Source organism: Colossoma macropomum, unplaced genomic scaffold (genome assembly GCF_904425465.1).
Source record: "Colossoma macropomum unplaced genomic scaffold, Colossoma_macropomum, whole genome shotgun sequence".
NCBI lineage: Eukaryota > Metazoa > Chordata > Actinopteri > Characiformes > Serrasalmidae > Colossoma > Colossoma macropomum.
Genome location: NW_023494795.1, coordinates 20,639,837 through 20,659,871, shown reverse-complemented (window position 1 = coordinate 20,659,871; position 20,035 = coordinate 20,639,837). Strand labels below are relative to the sequence as shown.

The 20,035-nt window shown below is 38.5% G+C and overlaps 2 protein-coding genes across 4 annotated transcripts in view; both read right to left on the bottom strand.

Moving 5' to 3' along the window:
* Positions 1–3,828: 3,828 nt before the first annotated feature.
* On the bottom strand, positions 3,829–10,766 carry yy1b (YY1 transcription factor b). The gene is made up of 5 exons (XM_036581804.1): positions 10,050–10,766; positions 7,628–7,790; positions 6,640–6,700; positions 5,250–5,408; positions 3,829–4,999 (listed from the first exon to the last, which is right to left on the bottom strand). The coding sequence occupies exons 1-5, from the start codon at positions 10,576–10,578 to the stop codon at positions 4,817–4,819; spliced, it is 1,095 nt and encodes a 364-aa protein (XP_036437697.1). The 5' UTR covers positions 10,579–10,766; the 3' UTR covers positions 3,829–4,816.
* A 1,349-nt stretch (positions 10,767–12,115) lies between these two features.
* evlb (Enah/Vasp-like b) overlaps positions 12,116–20,035 on the bottom strand; it is a 60,606-nt gene continuing 52,686 nt past the window's right edge. For all 3 annotated transcript variants that reach the window (XM_036581801.1, XM_036581800.1, XM_036581799.1), the window contains exons 5-13: positions 19,479–19,585; positions 18,890–19,167; positions 16,149–16,249; positions 15,928–15,979; positions 15,147–15,195; positions 14,810–14,870; positions 13,873–13,933; positions 13,693–13,750; positions 12,116–13,039 (exon numbers count right to left, since the gene is read on the bottom strand). In XM_036581801.1, coding sequence (XP_036437694.1) covers positions 13,002–13,039; positions 13,693–13,750; positions 13,873–13,933; positions 14,810–14,870; positions 15,147–15,195; positions 15,928–15,979; positions 16,149–16,249; positions 18,890–19,167; positions 19,479–19,585 — 805 coding nt within the window. In that variant the 3' untranslated portion in view covers positions 12,116–13,001. The remainder of the gene's footprint in view (positions 13,040–13,692; positions 13,751–13,872; positions 13,934–14,809; positions 14,871–15,146; positions 15,196–15,927; positions 15,980–16,148; positions 16,250–18,889; positions 19,168–19,478; positions 19,586–20,035) is intronic.

The following is a 20,035-nucleotide window of genomic DNA, read 5'->3' as shown; positions in this document are numbered from 1 at the left end:
AAGGAGATATACACTGACTTTTCAAAATCTCTGCAGAATTCAGTGGTTGATATGTAAACAGAAACATACTCTATTTTATTTACAGTGGTGGTGATAGGAACCAGGGGTCACAATGTCTACAACACAAATATAACCATTTTATTGACTATGCACAACCACCAGTGAACCTACACGTCTTTGAGTTTTTATTAGTAATGTTGACAATGCTAACATTGTGATAAATCTGAAATATGTTATCTTTGAGAACATTTTGCTGTACAATGACCTGCATGACCTCCATCTGAATGTATATCTCTGCCATGAATGGCTTTTAGACCAAAACTGTCATAAAACAATGTCTCAGGCATCAAGCAGTGTATTCATAACCCTTTCATGTAATAACTTTCTCTGAGGCAGATTTTAGAGGCATTAGAGGCTTTGGAACTATGAACTAGGAACTATTCTGACATGGTAAGTTTCCCTAGAATGGAGCATTTCACATCAAACCATTCTGAATGACTGTTTACATATTAACCATTTAGAACAACAGTTAGAATCCCATTTAACCATTTAACCACCTCATCACATCTTCCCTGTAATATTTTGGGCCTGGCAAACTACACGTGTATGTTTTGGCAAACATAATCATTATTATATAACTACTGAATAATACAATTATTCAGTACTCTCCAGAATTATTGTCAGTGATGAACTGTTAGAATTATGGGTGAAGATGAATAAAAATGGTTGTTAAAAGGGGTAATCTTTGAATGTTTGATAAAATCTTTATCAACCTGTGAGCATTTTCATGCACACTCTCTTTGCCAAGATAACAGCACTAACTCTTCTCTTACAGTCCTACAAGGAGGAGAAGACATATGACAAAATTCCTCAGTAGATAATCTCTGCGTATCCCTTAGAGGCTGTAGTCCTCATTTGTGGCCTCTTTTTAAGCTCACCTCACAGGCTTTCAGATGCGTTTAGGTCAGGGGAATAGGCTGGATGCTGCAGGACCTTGATTTTCTGGTCAGTCATTTGGAGGTACTTTAGATCACTGTCATGCTAGAAGATCCAACCACGACCCTGTCTTAGCCTCCTGGCAGAGACAGCCAGATTTTGATCTTAAATTTCCTCATATGATAGAGTCCATGGAGCAAAGCATCCTAGTAAGGTTTGAGGGCCTTTGAAGAAATACAGCCTCAGAGCACCACAGATCCACCACCATGCTTCACTCTGGGGATTACGTTCTTATCTGCATAGCACTGACTCTTTTTATGCCAAACCCATCTCTGGGGTTTCTTGCCAAAAAGCTACAAATGAAAGTCCTAGTGATGTTTAATGCTCCAGCAGCTCCAGGAGGGGTTGCGATTTGACTACAGCAGAGGCTTTTTTCTGGAAAGTCCTCCAAATAGTTTGTTAATATGATGGTGGTGTCTCGTTCTAGTTTGGGAGATTTGGTGACTCTGGGTCACAATCAACTCTTGCGACTCTCTAACTTCTATATTTGGAAAAGTTCTGCTTCTCAAACCTCCTCCTCGCTGTGTGAGGAGAAAAAAACACTGACAACCTGACAGACTTTGTAGTGTCACAGTGACACAGTGCTAATAATGTGACATAGCTTGCCAAGTCAGACTGGTTGAACAGAAGTGAATATTTTCTGGGTCCCTTAAGGGGCACTTTACCATAAGATTTAAGCTACGTCATATCATCAGTATTATGACACCGTGAAATGGACCATTGTACTGAATGAATTCAAACTGCGGTCCCACAGCAAAACTATTTAAAAAAAAAAAATTATTTGTTTTTTAAAAATAAAGTATTCAGACTTTATATATTTGGTGGGATTATGTTATGATCTATTAAAACTGAAAACATTAATTGAGATGGTAATATGCTAAATATACACAATATCATCACTTATAGACTTTCGGGAGGTGACCGTCCCAAACGCCAAACGCCTCTAAACTTGTAAAAATGGTACTTACCTTTTTTGTATTTTCTCGTGTTCTTTTAAAGATATTTTTGATTTTGTTTAATGTACAGTTAAAAGATTCAATCATTCATTTTAATAAAATAAATATAATTAAGGTATTGGGTCACTCAAAACAATTTGTAGTCTAAGGTCCAAGTCAGTTAAAAGTCAGGAAGTGTGAGAAATGTGACTTTCAACCAATTTGGTGCAATGAACCAAATACACTAAACTACAGTCATCATAATGTACTGTAATTTCACCCAAAAAACAACACAAACCAATGTCAGAAAAAATCAGTCACCTGGCAATTTGACATCAAAACTGACAGAAGCAGCCTTTATGATAGATAACGCCATTTGGAGTACACTTTTATAAATGTCTGTAGGTATATGTCAGTTGTGCTTATGCAGGTGTCATGTAGTCTTATAAACATTGCCCATTGCCTTCGGTGTTACCGAATTCTCTGATCTCCCCATGTTGATGTTTATACACGTTTATGTAACTATTGCATATGTTTTTGTAATTTTTCTCTTTTCTGGGTCCTCATCGCAACTATGTGTCATTCTGTAAAGCACTTTGAGTCACAACTGCTATAAAAGCGGGAAGTTAAATAAAGATTTGATTGATTGGTACAACGAAAGTACACACAATGAGTCCTGGATGACCACTTAAATAGTTTCTAGGACTAATGAATGGGAATACACATTTTCATAAGAACTTCTTAAAGTGCCGGTAATTGTGCTACAAGAAAAATTCATATTTTTAACACAAGAGAAGCAAATAACCAGCCACTTTTCCAAGGGTGCCACTAATTCTACAACACACTGCACCATTTTTAAACTCACCTAGAATTTCTTATTTAATGCATGATATGCAATACATTAACCTCTGAACATTTTTCTACTTAAGCCACTAAACTCATTCACAGAGTGCTGCTGGCAGTGTGTTGGTGAAATGTTTCACTGAGTCTCAGTTTATGCAGGTACTGTGTGAACGATCCTTCAGCTAAAGCTAATCAGCCAGGAAATTTGCACACAACTAGTTTTATGAACTACTTAGTTAGCACAAGTACTTCCAATTTTAGTATTGACACAATTCAAGAACTGGGAGTAATCACTGAAGAAACAGCCCCTATAGCTATTACAGTCATCTCTGAGAAGCAGTTGGTATAAAAGGTGATTACTGTAAATGTTCCAAATTTCTAGCTGAGTATTACACATCAGCAAAGCTGTTTCTCCTATTCAGCGCACTCTCAGTTTCAGGGTTTAATTATACAATATAAATGACTCAGCATAGCCGCTCAGGACCATGGACAGCACTTCGGTGAGACTCAGGCTTAATGTCAGCAGAGCTGGATGTTACATTAGTAGTCTTAAATGTTCAAACAGTTTATTCTATCATTGTCATTTAAACGAAAGCTTAATAAAGTACAACTGGATCAGAAGAGAGTAGTTCTCCAACGTTAAGCAATGATACCTTGCCAAAAGCTCTGTACAAAGAGAAGTTCCATGACCACCATCACAGTCACACAGACAGTGATATCAGACAGACCAAGAAGATGGCAAAATTTCAGAAGTAAATTACCCGTGTTTAAATATGGTGTAATAAGCAGTTGTCTAAATCTTCAAAACCTTTACATCTTGACCACAAGAGGTCAGCACACCATCCACTGTCATCAAGAGAGATTAGCGACCTGTCTCCCAGACCCAGATGAAGACCAATACTGGACTAAAACGAATTTATTCCAGGTCTAGGCCTAATCCATGTCCAGAGATGCTATATAACAGGCCATTTCAGCTGCACTGATATGCTGGTGGTTTTCAAGGCTTGACTTCCAAAAGACATACAACAAGCTATATAAAAAGTGCTGGAACCACTTTTGAGTTTTTCTCCTTTTTTTTTTAATTGCAGCTCACTGAAATACATGGAAATGTAAATATTAACAAAGAATATTTCATGGTTTAGGCCTTTACAATACATTCTAAACAAAGAAAAAAAAAGATAGATCACACTGTGGTTTATTGTGAGATGGGTTTAAAAGTGAATGAATGTTCTTTGCCAAGTGAGACAAATGTGACAAAAGAGAAATTAACTGATGACTAAACGCTTCAAAGCAGTAAACACTTGAAATCACGCTGTCGTCCATTTCTACATGATCTCCATACAGCCATACGATACACGTATACAAGATTATTCAGTGGTTAGATTACAACCAAATAAAGAAGAAGAAAAAAAAGAAACAGAAAAAGATAACTTTTTACATAAAATACTTTTGAAGTATTGTCTTACAGTAACTTCTGAAGTATTGTCTTACCCTTCCAAGAAGAACATGTCCTAAGCAAAACCTTAAATCCTTAGGGATAAAGAATGATCACAAGGTTGCATTACTAAGCATATCCCAAAAATAAGTGTACAATATGCACACTTGGAGAAATACAAAATTAAAAGCTAATCTATGCGGACTGGTGAGATTTAAGTAAAAGTGAAAAGAAGTGGAGCAAACTGTCCGAATGTTCTCGTTCATCTTTGTGGTAAAAAGCAATGTCTATGAGTGTCCATGAGTTCGATCATTCATCCGGCTGCAACGTGCCATCTGTGGACAGCCGGGTCGGACGCAGCTCTGCTCTGCTCCGCAGCAAGGGCCACAAGGTTAGCAGGCTGATTTGAGGACAGAGGGGTTCCCAATGTTTAGCTTTTGTGTCTTTTACAATGGCCATAATTTATCCCAAGACCTTGAGGTCTTTTTTTTTTTGCCCCTGCTCCTTGGGAGAACTACAGAAGAGCACAGTTCAAACCTCCAGTGTTAAGATGCTGTAGCGTTGAGGCTGGGTTCAGGTGTAAAAGGGGAAAACGAAACGGAGGTGCTCATTGGTTGTTTTTGGCTTTCGCATGTGTTAGAATATGCGATTTGAGGTTGGTGGACTGAGCAAACTTTTTATTGCAGCCATCGAATGGGCAGACGTACGGGCGGTCTCCGGTGTGAATCCGCACATGTGTGCGTAGGTTAAAGTCCAGCGAGAAGCGTTTTCCACAGCCCTCAAAAGTGCACTAATCAGGAAAGATAAACACAAGAGTTAGAGTTCTATCAGATCTATATCCAGTCTGTTCTGAGCATGTTTGACGACAAAACTATTAGCAGAAGTTTAGATCTGTAAACAGAACAAGCACATGAAAATGTTCTTATTCATTAAGTGGATCAGACAGATACATGAGCAAGAGTTTGAAAAGAAATGTTTGATGTTCCCTTCTGTTCAAAAGAAACCATCTGAGCTTCAGTGACAAAAGTGCATGTTCTAACCTGGAAAGGCTTTTCTCCAGTGTGAACAAGTTGGTGGCGCTTTAGCTTGGAGCTCTCCACGAAGGCTTTACCACACTCGGCACACACGTGAACCCGTGGTCCGTGAGTGTGTAGGTGCTTCCTCATTGCAGAGTTATCCCTGAACATCTTAGTGCATCCCTGGAGGTAAACAAACTTGATTAAGATGGTATCACCATTACACTGCGCGGAAAAAGGCCCTATCTGCATCCGCCTTCAGACACTTTAACAAGAGTATTTAAAAGACAAACCCTGGACACACGTATTATTGGAATGACATTAGAGCAGGATCTTGCATTCCTAAGTGCGCTGATGTTATTAACATGCATGCAAAATACAATTAAAGCCCCTTTTACATATACACTTTTACAGAGGAATTTACCAGTAATCAAACAGGAAACGGTTAGGCATGAAAGCACGCCAGAGTCAAAATACTAGTAAAATTCACAGCTTGTGTGATATATTTCTGTATTTATTATTATTTATTTAATTAATTGTGAGTTCATATGAGAGAGAAAAGTCAAATGAGTTGTACTTTTGTGCATGATTTAAGCTAAGGAACTGTTGGTTATTAACGCTGAGGACATAATCTCCTGTTTACTAGAATTTTTGTGTCATGTATTAATACATGCATCCTGGTAAAATACCACTTTAGTGCTACATATGCGAATAATGCGAAGCCTGAACGTGACTGGAAAAATATTGTGATAATGGCCCATCACCGGGCTGGATTTTAAACCAAGCATGCTTATTGCCTTATGGATATTGATTACTGACCACTTAGGTACTAAAATTTGGTACTGAATGACATGGAATTTTTGATACTTGGTATAGCTGATGTAATTCGGTTTGCACCATACAGTACTGAGTTGATATCCAGCCCTGTAGGTTAGAACAAAATTACTGTTTTTCACATAACCTCTATTTAGACTTAATGTAATAAAGTTTGTAAGTGTGAAAAGCAGTTGTGCTTGTATTGATAAAGACACGTTCATTCTCCCACTCTCTCTCTCACTGGAGGCAAGACATGAGAATAAGCTTGTTCAAATTATTAGGTTGAGTGCTGCATGGAATGGGAAACATTTTAAACCAGTAACACAGATTCCAAATTAATGTTAGTTACGGAACAGTTAAGGCTGATTCTTTATTCAGTTTCATTTCTGTTCCTTGCCCTGCTGTGATCAGATGAGAGACTGAACAATAATGGGAGGTACAGACAGAGTCAATGAGACAGACTAAACTCAATTAAATTCACAGTTCATAATTTGCCACCTAGTGGCAGTTTACTGTATTTTGTGTGACTTGAAATTTAAAATGCTAAGTAATTCACTACCTCTGAGTCTAACGTGAATAAATTAGAAAACACACTCACTTTGTGGGGGCAGGCTATCGTCCTGGGTGCATCATCCTCTTTGATCTTACGTGGCTTCATTCTGAGAGAACAAAAAGAACACAAGACTTGATCAACTGAATTTAGGCAAAAGGAAATGTACTGTTACACATACAGACACTGCTTACAGAGGCTCCTATTATTTGTGCACATATGAATGCAAAGCACAGACACAGACTAGAACCAAAAAAGTGGGTTCTCTGAAAATTACACTACTAGTGTTCGCTGTGAGTGTCAAAGAACTCAGCCCCTTACAGCCCCATTAGTGATTACAATAAAAGTTTCATCATATAGCGACAAACTCCGAGACCAATATGGTCAACAGTGCACCAAAGATCCACATCTTACCGTGCTGAGTCGCGACCAAAAGGGCCGCCATTGTTACTGTAGGGACTAAGAAACACCAGTAATTAATAATTATTAGATTCAAAAATGTTGTACAGAGAGCCAGTCTGCACAGAAAAGGAACCTTTGCAAACTTAGATGCTGTGTGGAAATCAAATATTAAAAATAAATAAATAAATAAATGCTTACTGTGGCGCACATTCGTTTTTGAACATGGTTGCTTATGTCAGGAATCACTCAGCAGGGATGCCTGCACTCTTACGTAATACATTATACAGTACTTCTCCTCTGAAATCTGGCTTTGTACATACTATACATATTTAAATGGTTTCAGTTTTGTAGTTGTAGTAAACATTTCAAACCATCATTAATTCCACATCTGTGCAAATCTGAATAAAAAAAGGACTTCCACCCAGTGCTTGGTTGCTAACAGGTTTTTCAATTTGTACGTACAGCTGTATAAACAGCCTAAATGAAGAGCAGTTAAGATTAATCAACCTATTTCAAATCATAGTGCTCTCCACAGACACCCTACTTCTGATTGAAACCAAACACCAAAGGCTAAGTCACTCACATTACTGTTATCATGTCAGTAAACAGTTACGTTAGTCTGAGATCATCTCACCTGGCAAACTCTGCGAGCTGTTTGGGGTCTGAGAGGTCGATTCCCGGAATGCCACCAGGAGGGAGCTTCTTTCCAGTCATGTATTCAGAGTAGTCTGGAGGAGAATTCTCTCCAATAATCTGTTCCTCCACCACAGTTTCATGGTCAATGTCCTTTTTGTCATCTGAAATGAAATTTTTTGTGTACTGTGAGTGGCCTGACCAAGCTCAGACTTTCCAGATGAGTGTTTTGAGAAATCAAGGCATTTTTGGTCCAATAAACAGTGCTGGGTGATATCACCCCTATACTGGTATGCCATGATATTGCTTTTCAGTTTTAGCAATATTTCTGTAATATTTTTAGTTATGACAGATAACAGATGTTACAAAGCTGTTCAAAAGTTTGGGATAACGTGTCATTAATAACTGCTGTTATTTTAGTCAATAACATTAAACAGCCTAGATTGAAATACTGCACATGAGAACTAAAGGTACTTTAAGGTAACTTTATTACTTGCTACTACTTACTATATTTCAAGCTCTTTAGAAAAACAAATAAGTTAAATGATAAACAATATCCTCTAATCACCCATTTACAGTTATTCCTTAATAAGTTATCTGCATCAAGACTGAATGACCATTCAGCAGTGCTGCTGGAGTTTTTAAACACCTCAGTGTCACTGCTGGACGGACAACAGCATCCTGTGACCACTGATGAAGGACTAGGGGATGACCAACACAAACTGAGCAGCGACAGATGAGCTACTTTCTTTGTCTTTACATCTACAAGGTGGACCAACAAGGCAGGAGTGTCTAATAAAGTGGACAATAAGGGGACAAAGTGTTTAAAAACTCCAGCAGCACTGCTGTGTCTGATCCACTCATACCAGCAGAACACACAGTATCACACACCCCACCATATCAGTCACTGCAGTGCTGAGAACGATTCACCACTCAAATAACACCTGCTCTTTGAAGGTCCTGTCTGTTGAATAAAAGGTTAAAGGGTCTAACAAAGTATCCAGAAAAACAGCGCACCTGTATTGTAATGGGCGCTGATAAAATGCACAATGAGTATAAATACAAAGAGGCAGTTTTAACGTTATGGCTGACTAGTGATCATTCTCAAACAGCACATGAAAGCACATATTGTATTTATTGTAAATATTACAAATGTGGCCTATTCTCTTGGTTCCCCAGTTTGATATTTATATTATTTACTCCATCATGTATACACACTGCATGAAGTTAGCATCAGCAAGTGGCAAGTGCAAAAAAAAGGTAATTAAATAATTTTTATTGCATTCAACACCATGCTGCTAGCAAGACACCGATACCACAGATTAGGCAGAGGAGCTGATGCTATCAGCTACGGATACACTACATGCAGAACGATAAACAATAACAAAACAGCGGCCACTAGCGTTAACTACCCCCAGAGGGAGCCGTATTAACTGAGCCAGACCAGTTCGATCGTTTCCTTACTCCTAAACACTCGCTTCAACAAATCAGACAAATAAAAGGTTGAAAGAGCATGGAAACTGCCAAAATATGTTGCAGTTTGGTTTCTCGGTTGGAAAAAACAGCTAAACTGATCAGTTTTAAAAGTGAAGGAAGCACCCTAGCCTTTGTTGAACTACACTAACGTTAAGCGTTAACGTTATACACTCGGGGGATATGAGCCTAAGAAGAGTCTGGGCCTTGAAAAGAAAAACAACAAAGATCAGCCATGATAAAAGCCCCGCCGCTAAAATGGCTGGTAATAATAATATTAATGATGTCAATCATGATAAAAGTTTCAATGAATCTCATTTGTAACAATCGGTTGAATAAATCGTATCTAACGTTACCGTTACCAATACCCAGCCGAGGAAAACAATGCACATTAGCAAATTAGCTAACCTAGCTCATTTAGCTAGCGTGCTACAAAACCAACGGCAGTTGAACAAAAACGCACAAGTTACAGATACAGAATTAGCCCGAAACGCTGTCTTTTAATAACGACAGTGTGTTTATGTGCCACAATACGGTAATATTAATCAATTTAGAGTGCACCCTGTTTGTTTTATGAGTACTAAGCCTCTGAGTTAGCCCGTTAGCCGCTCTGCGCTCCGCGGCCTACACGCAGCGCGACCAGCGCGCTCTCTCCCTCCGCCATCTTCGCCATTTTTACGGGCCGCCATACTGGACTCGGCGAACATGGCGGCGCCCAGCAACACCTAAAACATGGCCTCCCTTCAAAACAAAAACACACCGCTCTAAGTGCTCGCATTTTCGGCGTGCGGCAGTCTCAGTAACACTCCCGACACTGCGTTACGGGACGGGGTGGCGGAGGGAGCCGCTGCGGACGGACACCGCCCTGCCAGGCCCTGCTCTGTAAGCTACAGACACGGCAACGAGCCGACGAGAGAGAGAAACTTCCCAATTTGGCCCGGATAACTCACCTGACGCCCACATCGTAACGGAGAACTCGCCTTCCAGCGTCTTTATTTGCACCTGCTTTTGCTCCCATTTTCTCCCGGTGGCCTCGGTGGCGCTTAAGTAGCTCTTTTTGCCTGCTTTCTTGCCGCTGCCTGTCCCCTTCTTCATCCGCCCCACGGAGCTTTTCCCCGCCACCGTAACCAGAGTCTGCCCGATGTACTCCTCTTCTGCGCCGGGAGCGGGGACGGGGATGAGGATCTGATCCTCGAACCCGTCGTCGGCCCGGAGGTCCGATTCGTCCCCACCGACGACCTCCTCTCGGGTCTGCACCAGAATTACCTCCTGGTGGTGGTGGACCTGGCTCGGATCGTCTGTTACGAGAGGCTGCAGCGCGATCATGGGCTGGTGATCGTCATCGTCGTCGCCGCCGACCACCGTCGTCTCGATAGTCTCCACAGGAATCGTCTCCACCTCGATTTCGTGCAGCTCCACTATTTCAGCCGGCATCTCCGACCCGTCTGTCTCTATGTACAGCGTTTCGCCGGATGCCATGTTGAACTCCGCCAGCTTTGCTCGCTTGCTTGCGCACACACATACACACACTCGCAACAGAGCTCGTTGGCCCACAAACACACACCCCCTCCGCTGAAACGATTGCTGCTACTGCTACTGCTGCTGCTGCCGCCCTCCCTCTCTTCTATAATACAAATAACTCCACTCCGTTCACACGCGTTCACGTCGCCACTACGCTCCAGTTTCAACTCTCGCGAGATTGAGGGAGGCTTGGTGCGCGCACACGCGCGCGCTTTCATTAAAGGACAGCAGGATTATAAAGGATTTTGTGTTGTTTTGTGATGGAAATCGTTTATTCTCACCAAAGACAAATGCTGCGACCCAAACTGACATTTTGGACATTTTTTGGATACACAAACAATGATGTGTGGTTGAATAATTAAAAATAAACCTAAGCGTTTAAATTGATTTTTTAAATAGAATTGTGCAATTCACTTTTGAATTCTCAGTACTGAAGCACAGTAAGATTCGAGGATAAATCTGTAACTAATGTTTTCTTTTTTCCTAACTTTTTTTTCAATTAAGTATTTTAAAGCTAATCATGACAAGATATATATTTGACAAAATTTAGTATTTTGCGATTCAGTCTCATTACCGAAACACATTGACAGCCTTTGAGTTTTTTCGTTTTTTTGTGTGCCACATCATATATCATTGCTTTGGTAAACGTCACAAGAAAACATTAAAATAAAGAAATTCAACTGTTTAAAATAATACTCATTCTCATTTTTTTCATTTCTCATTTTTTTTTAATTAAAAAAGTGTTAAATGTCAGTAATGAGAAACAGATATGTAGATACACTGTGATACTGAGAGAATTTACTGAATAAAATTAATTGTAGTAATATATAATAATAATTTAATAATTACAATCATACAGAGCTCCGATTGATTTACTGAATAATGTAAATATTGTTTGTGTACAATGGTTATGACACTGAATTGTTTGAGGCAGTTCGGTGAGATTGACACAAATATAGACCATAAACTTATATTTAATGTATTATGTTTGTAAATATTATGTATGTAAATGTCATATTCGTAACATTATAAAGCCTTGTGTTCCCTTAATCTCTGATTTTCTCTTTATTTATATGTGATACCATGCATACATTTATTTTTCCTGCCTTTTGTACATATGTGTATATATAATCTGTCTTTCTTCTTTCTTATTTCTTGTACTGTTAGCTTTGTTGTGCAAACTGAAATCAAAGTATTTTTGTTAAACATTTTTCAGGTCTTGCGGTATAAATATTTAATAACAGTAAATAACTCACATGGAGTATAAACACTGAATTGCAGTTCTTGATACTGAAATCAGGGAAATTAAAGAATTCATAAATACATACTACATTAACTACACACATCTTTAGATATTATGCTGTGTATTGAAATCAGTATGATCATCATATGAATCTCTCTGCACATGCTGTTTCGTGTCTGTAGGGGGCACTCTACTCATCATAGAACAAGAAGAGTGATGCACAAATCTCTCAGAAGTAAACACACCGCCTCATTTATCCAAGACATTTCTTCAGAGTTTTATTTCAGTTCATTTTAAATGTAATGTGTATTTTCTTTTCCTCCAAACCAGGAAGCACTTAGTCAAAAAGGGAATAAACCAAACAATACTTCACCATATCCTTGCAGCCAATAAACGTTTTATTAACAACATGGTCACAAATACTCTGGTGTACTGATGTTTTTTTTTTCTTTGTAAGATTGCAATATCCAAAAAGCAATAGTCTGTCTCCTGTCTCTCATCACTGGTTCCACCTTGTTTTAAAAATCTTCCTGTCAGTGATTACACACACATTTGTGTTGCCGAAAGGACTGTAAAAATCTTAAAAAAAAAAAAATCATGATCAGTGAGAAATAAACTGGTGGTGTATATGTGTATATGTTTATAATGAACATTAACACAAGAAAAGGAAAATAAAGATCAATAAAAATATAAAAGGCTAACATTTAGACATGTGCAATGATCAAAGACATTATTATTATTATTATCATCATTATTTTATCAATTATTTGTACCATTTCATCACTAACCTACTACCACTTACATGAACACCACTACCACCACTAATAATAATAATAATAATGACAATAATAATAATAATAATGAAAAAAGAAAAAAAAAATCATAAAAACATTTTCTCTAAAGACTTTGAAAAGACAGTTGCCAAATATTTAAACCCAAAAACAGAGAGATCAGTGCAAGTGTCCTTCATCCATACACATATCTGAGGGTTAGCTCAGGTACACTTCATGTTAGAGCAAAATGGTCCGTTTGCTTTAACATGGCGGTAACATTGCTGGGCGTCTTCCCCTCTTCAGCTACAGCAGATCCTGCCAGGGGTTTGGGTCTCATAAAAGATGGGTTGCACGGGTCTGGGAGATTATGTCGTGCTAATTCTACTAAGTTCATGTCTAATGGCTGAAAGAGATGATAGGAACATGTATTACCATCTGAGTCATCTAATGATTCATGGTTCATTTAGCATATAATAAGGCCACAAATGATCACATTCATGATTATAAATTGCAATGCCATGTACTTATCATTATTTCATTTCATTAGGCTTTAGTATAATCTTGGAATGTGCGGTCGTCTGGGTGTAATATATGATAATAAATTATACAGTGAGGTCCAAACATCTGAGACCACACTGAAAATCTGGGTTTTTTCCCATTTAAACCAGGAAATAAACAACAGAAAGAAAAAGAAGTGCAAGATTCTTCACTATTTCACATTTGTGACTTTGGTAATGTTTAAATAGGTCATCCTTTTTTGTCTTATCCCTTCCGTTGAAGCCCGTGTTCAGATGACTCTGTATTTAATCTACTCATCAGAGGCTTATGCACAAACTTGTAAAGTTTATACCAGCTCGAGTGCACACTGAAGAAAACATGAGAATACTAAGAAATTCTGAAATTCATGTAAATATTTTATCAAATTGGCATTCTGATAATATATTGTGTAACAAAAAACTGTATTAAACTAAAAAGCATGCAAAATTGAAGAATTTTCACTAATAGCCTCAGACTTCTGGACCCCACTGTATATATAAAGTAAGTAACTGAACATACCATCAATGATTTCATCCTTCACCTTGTGCAATTCACGAACAACTTCTTCCAAGATTTCCTAATAATTTATACAGTAAATTAGTTAACAGAAAACATTAACAATTACACTTGTAGCAAATAAGAAGAATGATAGCAGGACTTTAATACATCTAAATCAGTATAATAAGGTTAAACAACTACCTGTTTCATTCTATCGAAGTCTAAGGCGTCTGTGTCATTACCACTCCCCACGGGTCGAACCCTAAACCAACACACACAGGATTTACATTCAAACACAGAGACCTGACTTTCCTTTTAAAAACACCAGTCGTCTGGTTATATTTATTAATGCTCATTGATTAGAAGATTCCTACAGTTGAATTCACTAAAACTGAGGGGTGTTAGAATTTTAATCCCACTAAATTCAAGGTTTATTGTTCAGTCATTAATCTTAAGTCTTACTGTTCAATAACTCCTGTTTATCACTTGATATTTAATTTAGTTGTACTATATATTATTGTTTTGTATTTAATTGACATGAGTATGAGAGAGTTGGATAACATGTATTTCATTGCGTTTTAATATACGCTGATGTAGACTAATGAATATTAACATACACTTCCTTGCTATTAATCCCTTAAAATCCATTCTTCAAAGGAGTTATATAGTTACAAAAGAGAGGATTTAAAGTGTGGGACTACATATCGTTGCTGTCCAAAGAAAAACAAGTTTACAGGAGAGGGCAAAAACGCTCTGTAAAGAGGTTTTATTTAAAGTGATTTTGGAGCATTTCCATTTGTCCAACCATCATGAAATTTTCACACACCATAAAGGACAGCTGGTGTGTTGAAATGATGTAGAAAAATAAATTATTTATATTATTATTTACAATTATATACAATTATTTATAGATATTTGGTTTTCTTTGCGACAGCAACAATATGGACCCTTAGGTTTCACATAGTTAATCACATTTAATAAACTGTCAGCTTTAAAATGAATTCATTCGTGCATACTTTTATCATGTCTGTACAATAAGATTTTTTGAACTGCTGTGAAATACTGAAATATGAAACGCAAAGGGGGTTCCTGTGATATAAAACCTGAAAATACAGCCTGATTTCTGAGAATCCCTTACTTAGATACCAAGGATGATCTCTCTGCAGAGTTGGCTCGATCCCATGGCTTCTTTGCGCCATCTGCAGGAGAGAATAAAAATAGCAGATTACAGCCTACATGGCAGCACAGGGTTTACCTCTGAATAGAGAATGGCCCACTTATTATGATCTCTTAATGCTTTCAGAGAACAGAATCCTTCCTATTTAACCTTGCTATCTGACATTATTAACAATAACTGCCCTCAGATAAAACATGAGCATTAATACTGCTGTCATTTTCATGTGGTGGTATACTGAAACATCATCATTCAGATTGGTAGATGATATATATGAAGAATGTGTTGATGCGGTGGGTACCTGAGGCGTTCTGTCCTCTAGACATGGGAGAGGGGGAATTTGGATCGTCCTAAAATACATAAAGCTTAGGTTTGTGAAACAATACTAAGGATTCAATTAAGTATGTGTAGAAATATGTGAAACATGGAAACTTCAAATGTAAAACCTGGTATACTGGTACTATTATATTAAAACTGCATAATTCCATTGGTTTAGTTTTTTTTAAGATTAAGAGACCCTTATTAGTCCCACAACTGGGAAATTTCACCTCCACAATCTAACCCATCCATGCAGTGAAACACCACATACACACTAGTGAACACACACTAGGGGGCAGTGAGCACACTTGCCCGGAGCGGTGGGCAGCCAATCCGCAGTGCCTGGCGAGCAGTTAGGGGTTAGGTGCCTTGCTCAAGCACACTTCAGTCATGTACTGTTGGCTCAGAGGATCGAATCAGCGATGCTCTGGTCATGGGGCTGGTTACCTAACCTCCAGCCCACGACTGCCCCATTTTATGTGTTATTTTACATTGTAAACTGTTTTACAGATTATGGTAACATTTCATGTGATTAGGCAAACAGCCCAAAATGGCCCAAAAATATGCCAAAAGAATATTAAGAATGTTTTTTCCTTTTTTTTTTATGAAGTTGCCATTTCAGAGATACAAAGTTTTCTTATGACAGCAACAATATTCCTAGATAAGAGTTTACTACTATCAGTACAGTAAGTTTTGGTGTTATTCAAAAAGTTACAGAAAATAAGAACAAAGAGAAACTCCACTTATATCTTTCTAGTACTTACATTTTGGCTGTCTCCATCTTTCTTGTCTTCAGACTGGCTTGCAGCTTTCCGTCTAGAAGTAAGAATGGAAAAATAGTCTGAGATGACTATTTATCATGTCTAATGATTCTACCACGCTACAAATATAAAAACAGGCTGAAAATCTCTTCCACAGACAACACTAGTTTCCTAAAAAGATGTAAAACTGTCTTATTCTTCTTAAAAACCTCGTAAGCACTGACCTTCGTGCCAGCAGGGCGTTCATCTCCTCCATCAGGCCACCGCTCCCTCCACTCGTCCGGTTGGCATCATTTTTGGCTCCAGATGCTGAACTGTCCTCAGGCTGTGGACACATGGGCTGGTCAGAAACGAGGCCACATTGCTATATGCTGCATGCATGCAGGCCTGAGAAAACTGCAGCTCATTTAAGCTCATATACCTGACATCTGCTCCAAGCTCCATTTTTAGATGTGTTAAATTAGAACTATTGTTTCATAACATGCAAACTAAACAGCTGAAGAGGCCAATGAAAGACTTCATTAATTTTGGGTGTTGTAAGTGCACCAAGTTCATCATACATAACTAGCAGTAGTTGTACAGAACCAAGTAATCTATAAGGCAAACATTTTTGTAGTTTTCCTACCATGAATGTAGTCAATCAGTGATGACAGGTTTGGTATCCAAAGTTTTATTCTTTACTTTTGCACTGAAGCTGCGAGGCTAATGAAGCTAAGAAGTAATGGAAAAATACTTTCCAACCTCATTTCCAAACAAAAAAGTTGGGATGCTGTGCAAAATGAATAAAAACACTGCATATCAAATTTTGAAACTGAGAAACATTGTTTTTTGAAACGATGCTCATTTTGAATTTAATGCCATTTAATACACATTTCACACAAGTTGGGACAGGGGCAACAAAAGACTGGTAAAATTGTGTAAAGCTAAAAAAACACCTGGAGGAACATCTCACAACTTATTAAGTTAATTGACAACAGGTAAATCAGTAACATGATTGGTTTTAAAAAGAGCATCACAGAGAGTCTTTCAGAAGTAAAGATGGGAGGAGTTCACTACTCTGTGAAAGAAAATGTTTCTCAACATAAAATAGCAAAGAGCTTTTGTTTTTCATCACCTGTTGTACATAATATCATTAAAAGATTCAGAGAATCCAGAGGAATCTCTGTACGCAAGGGTCAAGGCCAAAAACCAATACTGGCTGGCCATGATCTTTGGGCCTTCAGACAGCAATGCATCAAAAACAGACACGGTGCTGTAGTGGAAATCACTGCACGGGCTCAGGAACACCTCTGAAAACCAATACTGGCTGGTAGTGATCTCCAGGGCCTCAGGTGGCACTGCATTAAAAGCAGACATGATTCTGTAGTGGAAATAACTGCATGAGCTCAGGAACACTTCTGAAAACCACTGTCTATGAACAAATTCTTCACTGCATCCACAAATGCAAGTTAAAACTCCACCATAAAAATGCCATAGAAATGCTGCTGCCTTCTCTGGGCCTGAGCTAATTTAAGATGGACTGAGGAGAAGTGGAAAAGTGTCCTGTAGTCCTACGAATCAAAATATATATATATTTTTTTTGTAAATCATGGACACGGCATCCTCTGGGCTAAAGAGAAGAGGGACTATCTGGCTTGCGATCAGCGCACAGTTCAAAAGCCAGTGTCCAATGCCAAACCATATTCTGCACATATTACAACAGCCTGGCTCCGTAGTAAGAAACCAGGTGCTAAACTGGCCTGCTGGCAGACCAGACCTGTCACTCACTGAAAACGGCAGTCGGTCTCATCAGTTCCCAAACACTTACAGAGTGTTGTTAAAAGAACAGCTGATGAAACACAGTGGTAAACATGCACCTGTCACAACTTTTTTTAAAACGTGTTGTTGGCATCAAATTCAAAATGGGCATATATTTAACAACAAAATTACTCCATTTTAATTTTTGATATGCTGTCTTTATAATATTTTAAATTAAATATAGGGTTTAAATAATTTGCACATCGTCACATTCTCTTTTTATTTACATTTTGCAGTGTTTTAGGAAACAGGGTTGTATTAGCATTGTTTAAACTGCATGCCTAAATCATCATACTTGCCTCAAACCTCACTGAGCTGTTAATTAATCTCAAACAGACTTGCTTGTGTGATTTCTGACACTGTATGACATGCTGTTATCTACAAAAATAGACTGTACAGATAAAAATCAAGCTTCAAGATGATTGCTACTGCTGCTTTTAACTACGCAACATACTTTCGTCTATTTTTAGAAAGGAGTATGTCATACAGTGTGAGAAACCACAGAAGCAAGTCTACATGTGGTCACTGAAAGAATTCGCAATTTTATATCGTTTTCAAGTCTGCATTTTTTTACTGCATTTTTATATTTTATATACTATTTTACTGCATTTTTAACTGAAGTAAGGTATTTACATAGCCAGACTGTCTTCTTCTTTTCTGTCATTTCAGTAATCTATTTTCTCTATTGTAATGAGCATTTGAAGTTATTACAGATGTATGGCCATAAGATGATCAGCTTTTTTTCTAGCAGTAACTTTAGTTAACTACCTTTCTTCTGCATTCATCAGCTTACGAACAATTTTAAACAGCCAAACTCAAAATCCACCCTAAATCTGATGTAGTTCCTCTACATTCCTTCAAGATACATCATCACAGGGGAGATTCTTAGTCTTTATGAGGAAAAATCTGACTTTACAGACTACTATGGTACAGACAGTTTGGGCAGTGCTACCTGGTGGCTATAATTTTCCATTACTTCTTAGCTACAATAACCTTGTAGCTCCAGTGCAAAACTGAAGAGGTAAACATTGACATGACGTATATATTGGCTGATTGTCTACATTTGGGTTAAGGGATAAATTATATAAATGTGTTTATTTGCTTTAATCTTAAATATGCACAGGAACTGTTCTCATGTCTGATATCTGGGTGATAGAATCAAGCGAACCCTTTGCACTCGACGCAGTTTGGCTCCGGCGATCATGGCAGCGAGGCCGGTGGGTGCGTGTGCTTCCTCATGATGCGCCCCGTGGCCCCCATAACCCCCTCCAATCACAGGTAAGGGTGGTGGAGGTGGAGGGGGAGCTCCTGCTGAAGGGGGCGGAGGCCCAGGAGGTGCAGGAGGGGGAGGGGGAGGTGGGCATGGTCCTCCCATTGACATAGGGGGTGGCGCTACATTTGGAGGTGCCACAGAGAGCACAGCGGGGTGTCCCTGAAACGGGGAACCTGCAAGTGGGACAAGAGATTAATGGTTAGAGAAAAAGAAAGGAAAGGATGAGAAACCAAGGAGAAGCAAACATTTTTTTGTTTATTTATTATTTATTGCATATACAGGCAAGACAGAGGAATGGACCAGGGGCTTAAGCAAACCTAAAAATATCACATATCCATATAGATATTAACTTGATATTAAATTCATTATATACATTCAATAATTTAAGGGCAAATTTGTTTAACAGTGGAATAAAGGAGAGAAAAATGAATCTAATGAATGTACAAAATCCATGCTACATCTCAAGCTAACATCAATCTCCTACCTGAGTTGGACGAACGACGCTCTCTCTCAATATGTGCCTGCATTTGCTGCTGCTGCTGTTGTTGTTGCTGCTGCTGCTGTTGCTGCTGCTGCTGCATCTCCATCTGCCTGAAGAGTGCACACACAATGCGCACAGTCAGAGAACAGGCCATATAATTTACTTTACACAAACAGATCATTACCGTGCCATTACTGTCATGTAATCAGCAGCAACATTGTTGTGTTATCTGCACAGCTTAGAGGAGCAGATGCTTGAAAAGTGACACTACTACAGTTTGCTAATGCTGCTGTGTAACGCAAGTAATTCCAGGTAGTGTCACTTTGCAAAGTGTCTCTGTGACAAAAGGAGATGTACGTGTCATCTGCACATATAATTGCTGCTTTTTCCGTTTGTACTGCTGTACTTATACTACATATCCAGAAGGTTGCAGACACATCCCGCCAATTCTTCTGAAATTGAGGGTATTAATAAGGAGCTGCTTCAGTAACAGGCTCTACTCTTTTGGGAAGGCTTTACACTAGATGTCAGAACATTGCTATGAAGATCTGATCGCATTC

Excerpts from the sequence above, each read along its gene's own strand:
- yy1b (XM_036581804.1), bottom strand. The coding sequence starts at position 10,578 with ATGGCATCCGGCGAAACGCTGTACATAGAGACAGACGGGTCGGAGATG. Across the intron at positions 7,791-10,049 it reads CGTTACGATGTGGGCGTCAG|ATGACAAAAAGGACATTGAC; the intron begins GTGAGTTATCCG and ends ATTTCATTTCAG. Across the intron at positions 5,000-5,249 it reads CTGGAGAAAAGCCTTTCCAG|TGCACTTTTGAGGGCTGTGG; the intron begins GTTAGAACATGC and ends TTTCCTGATTAG.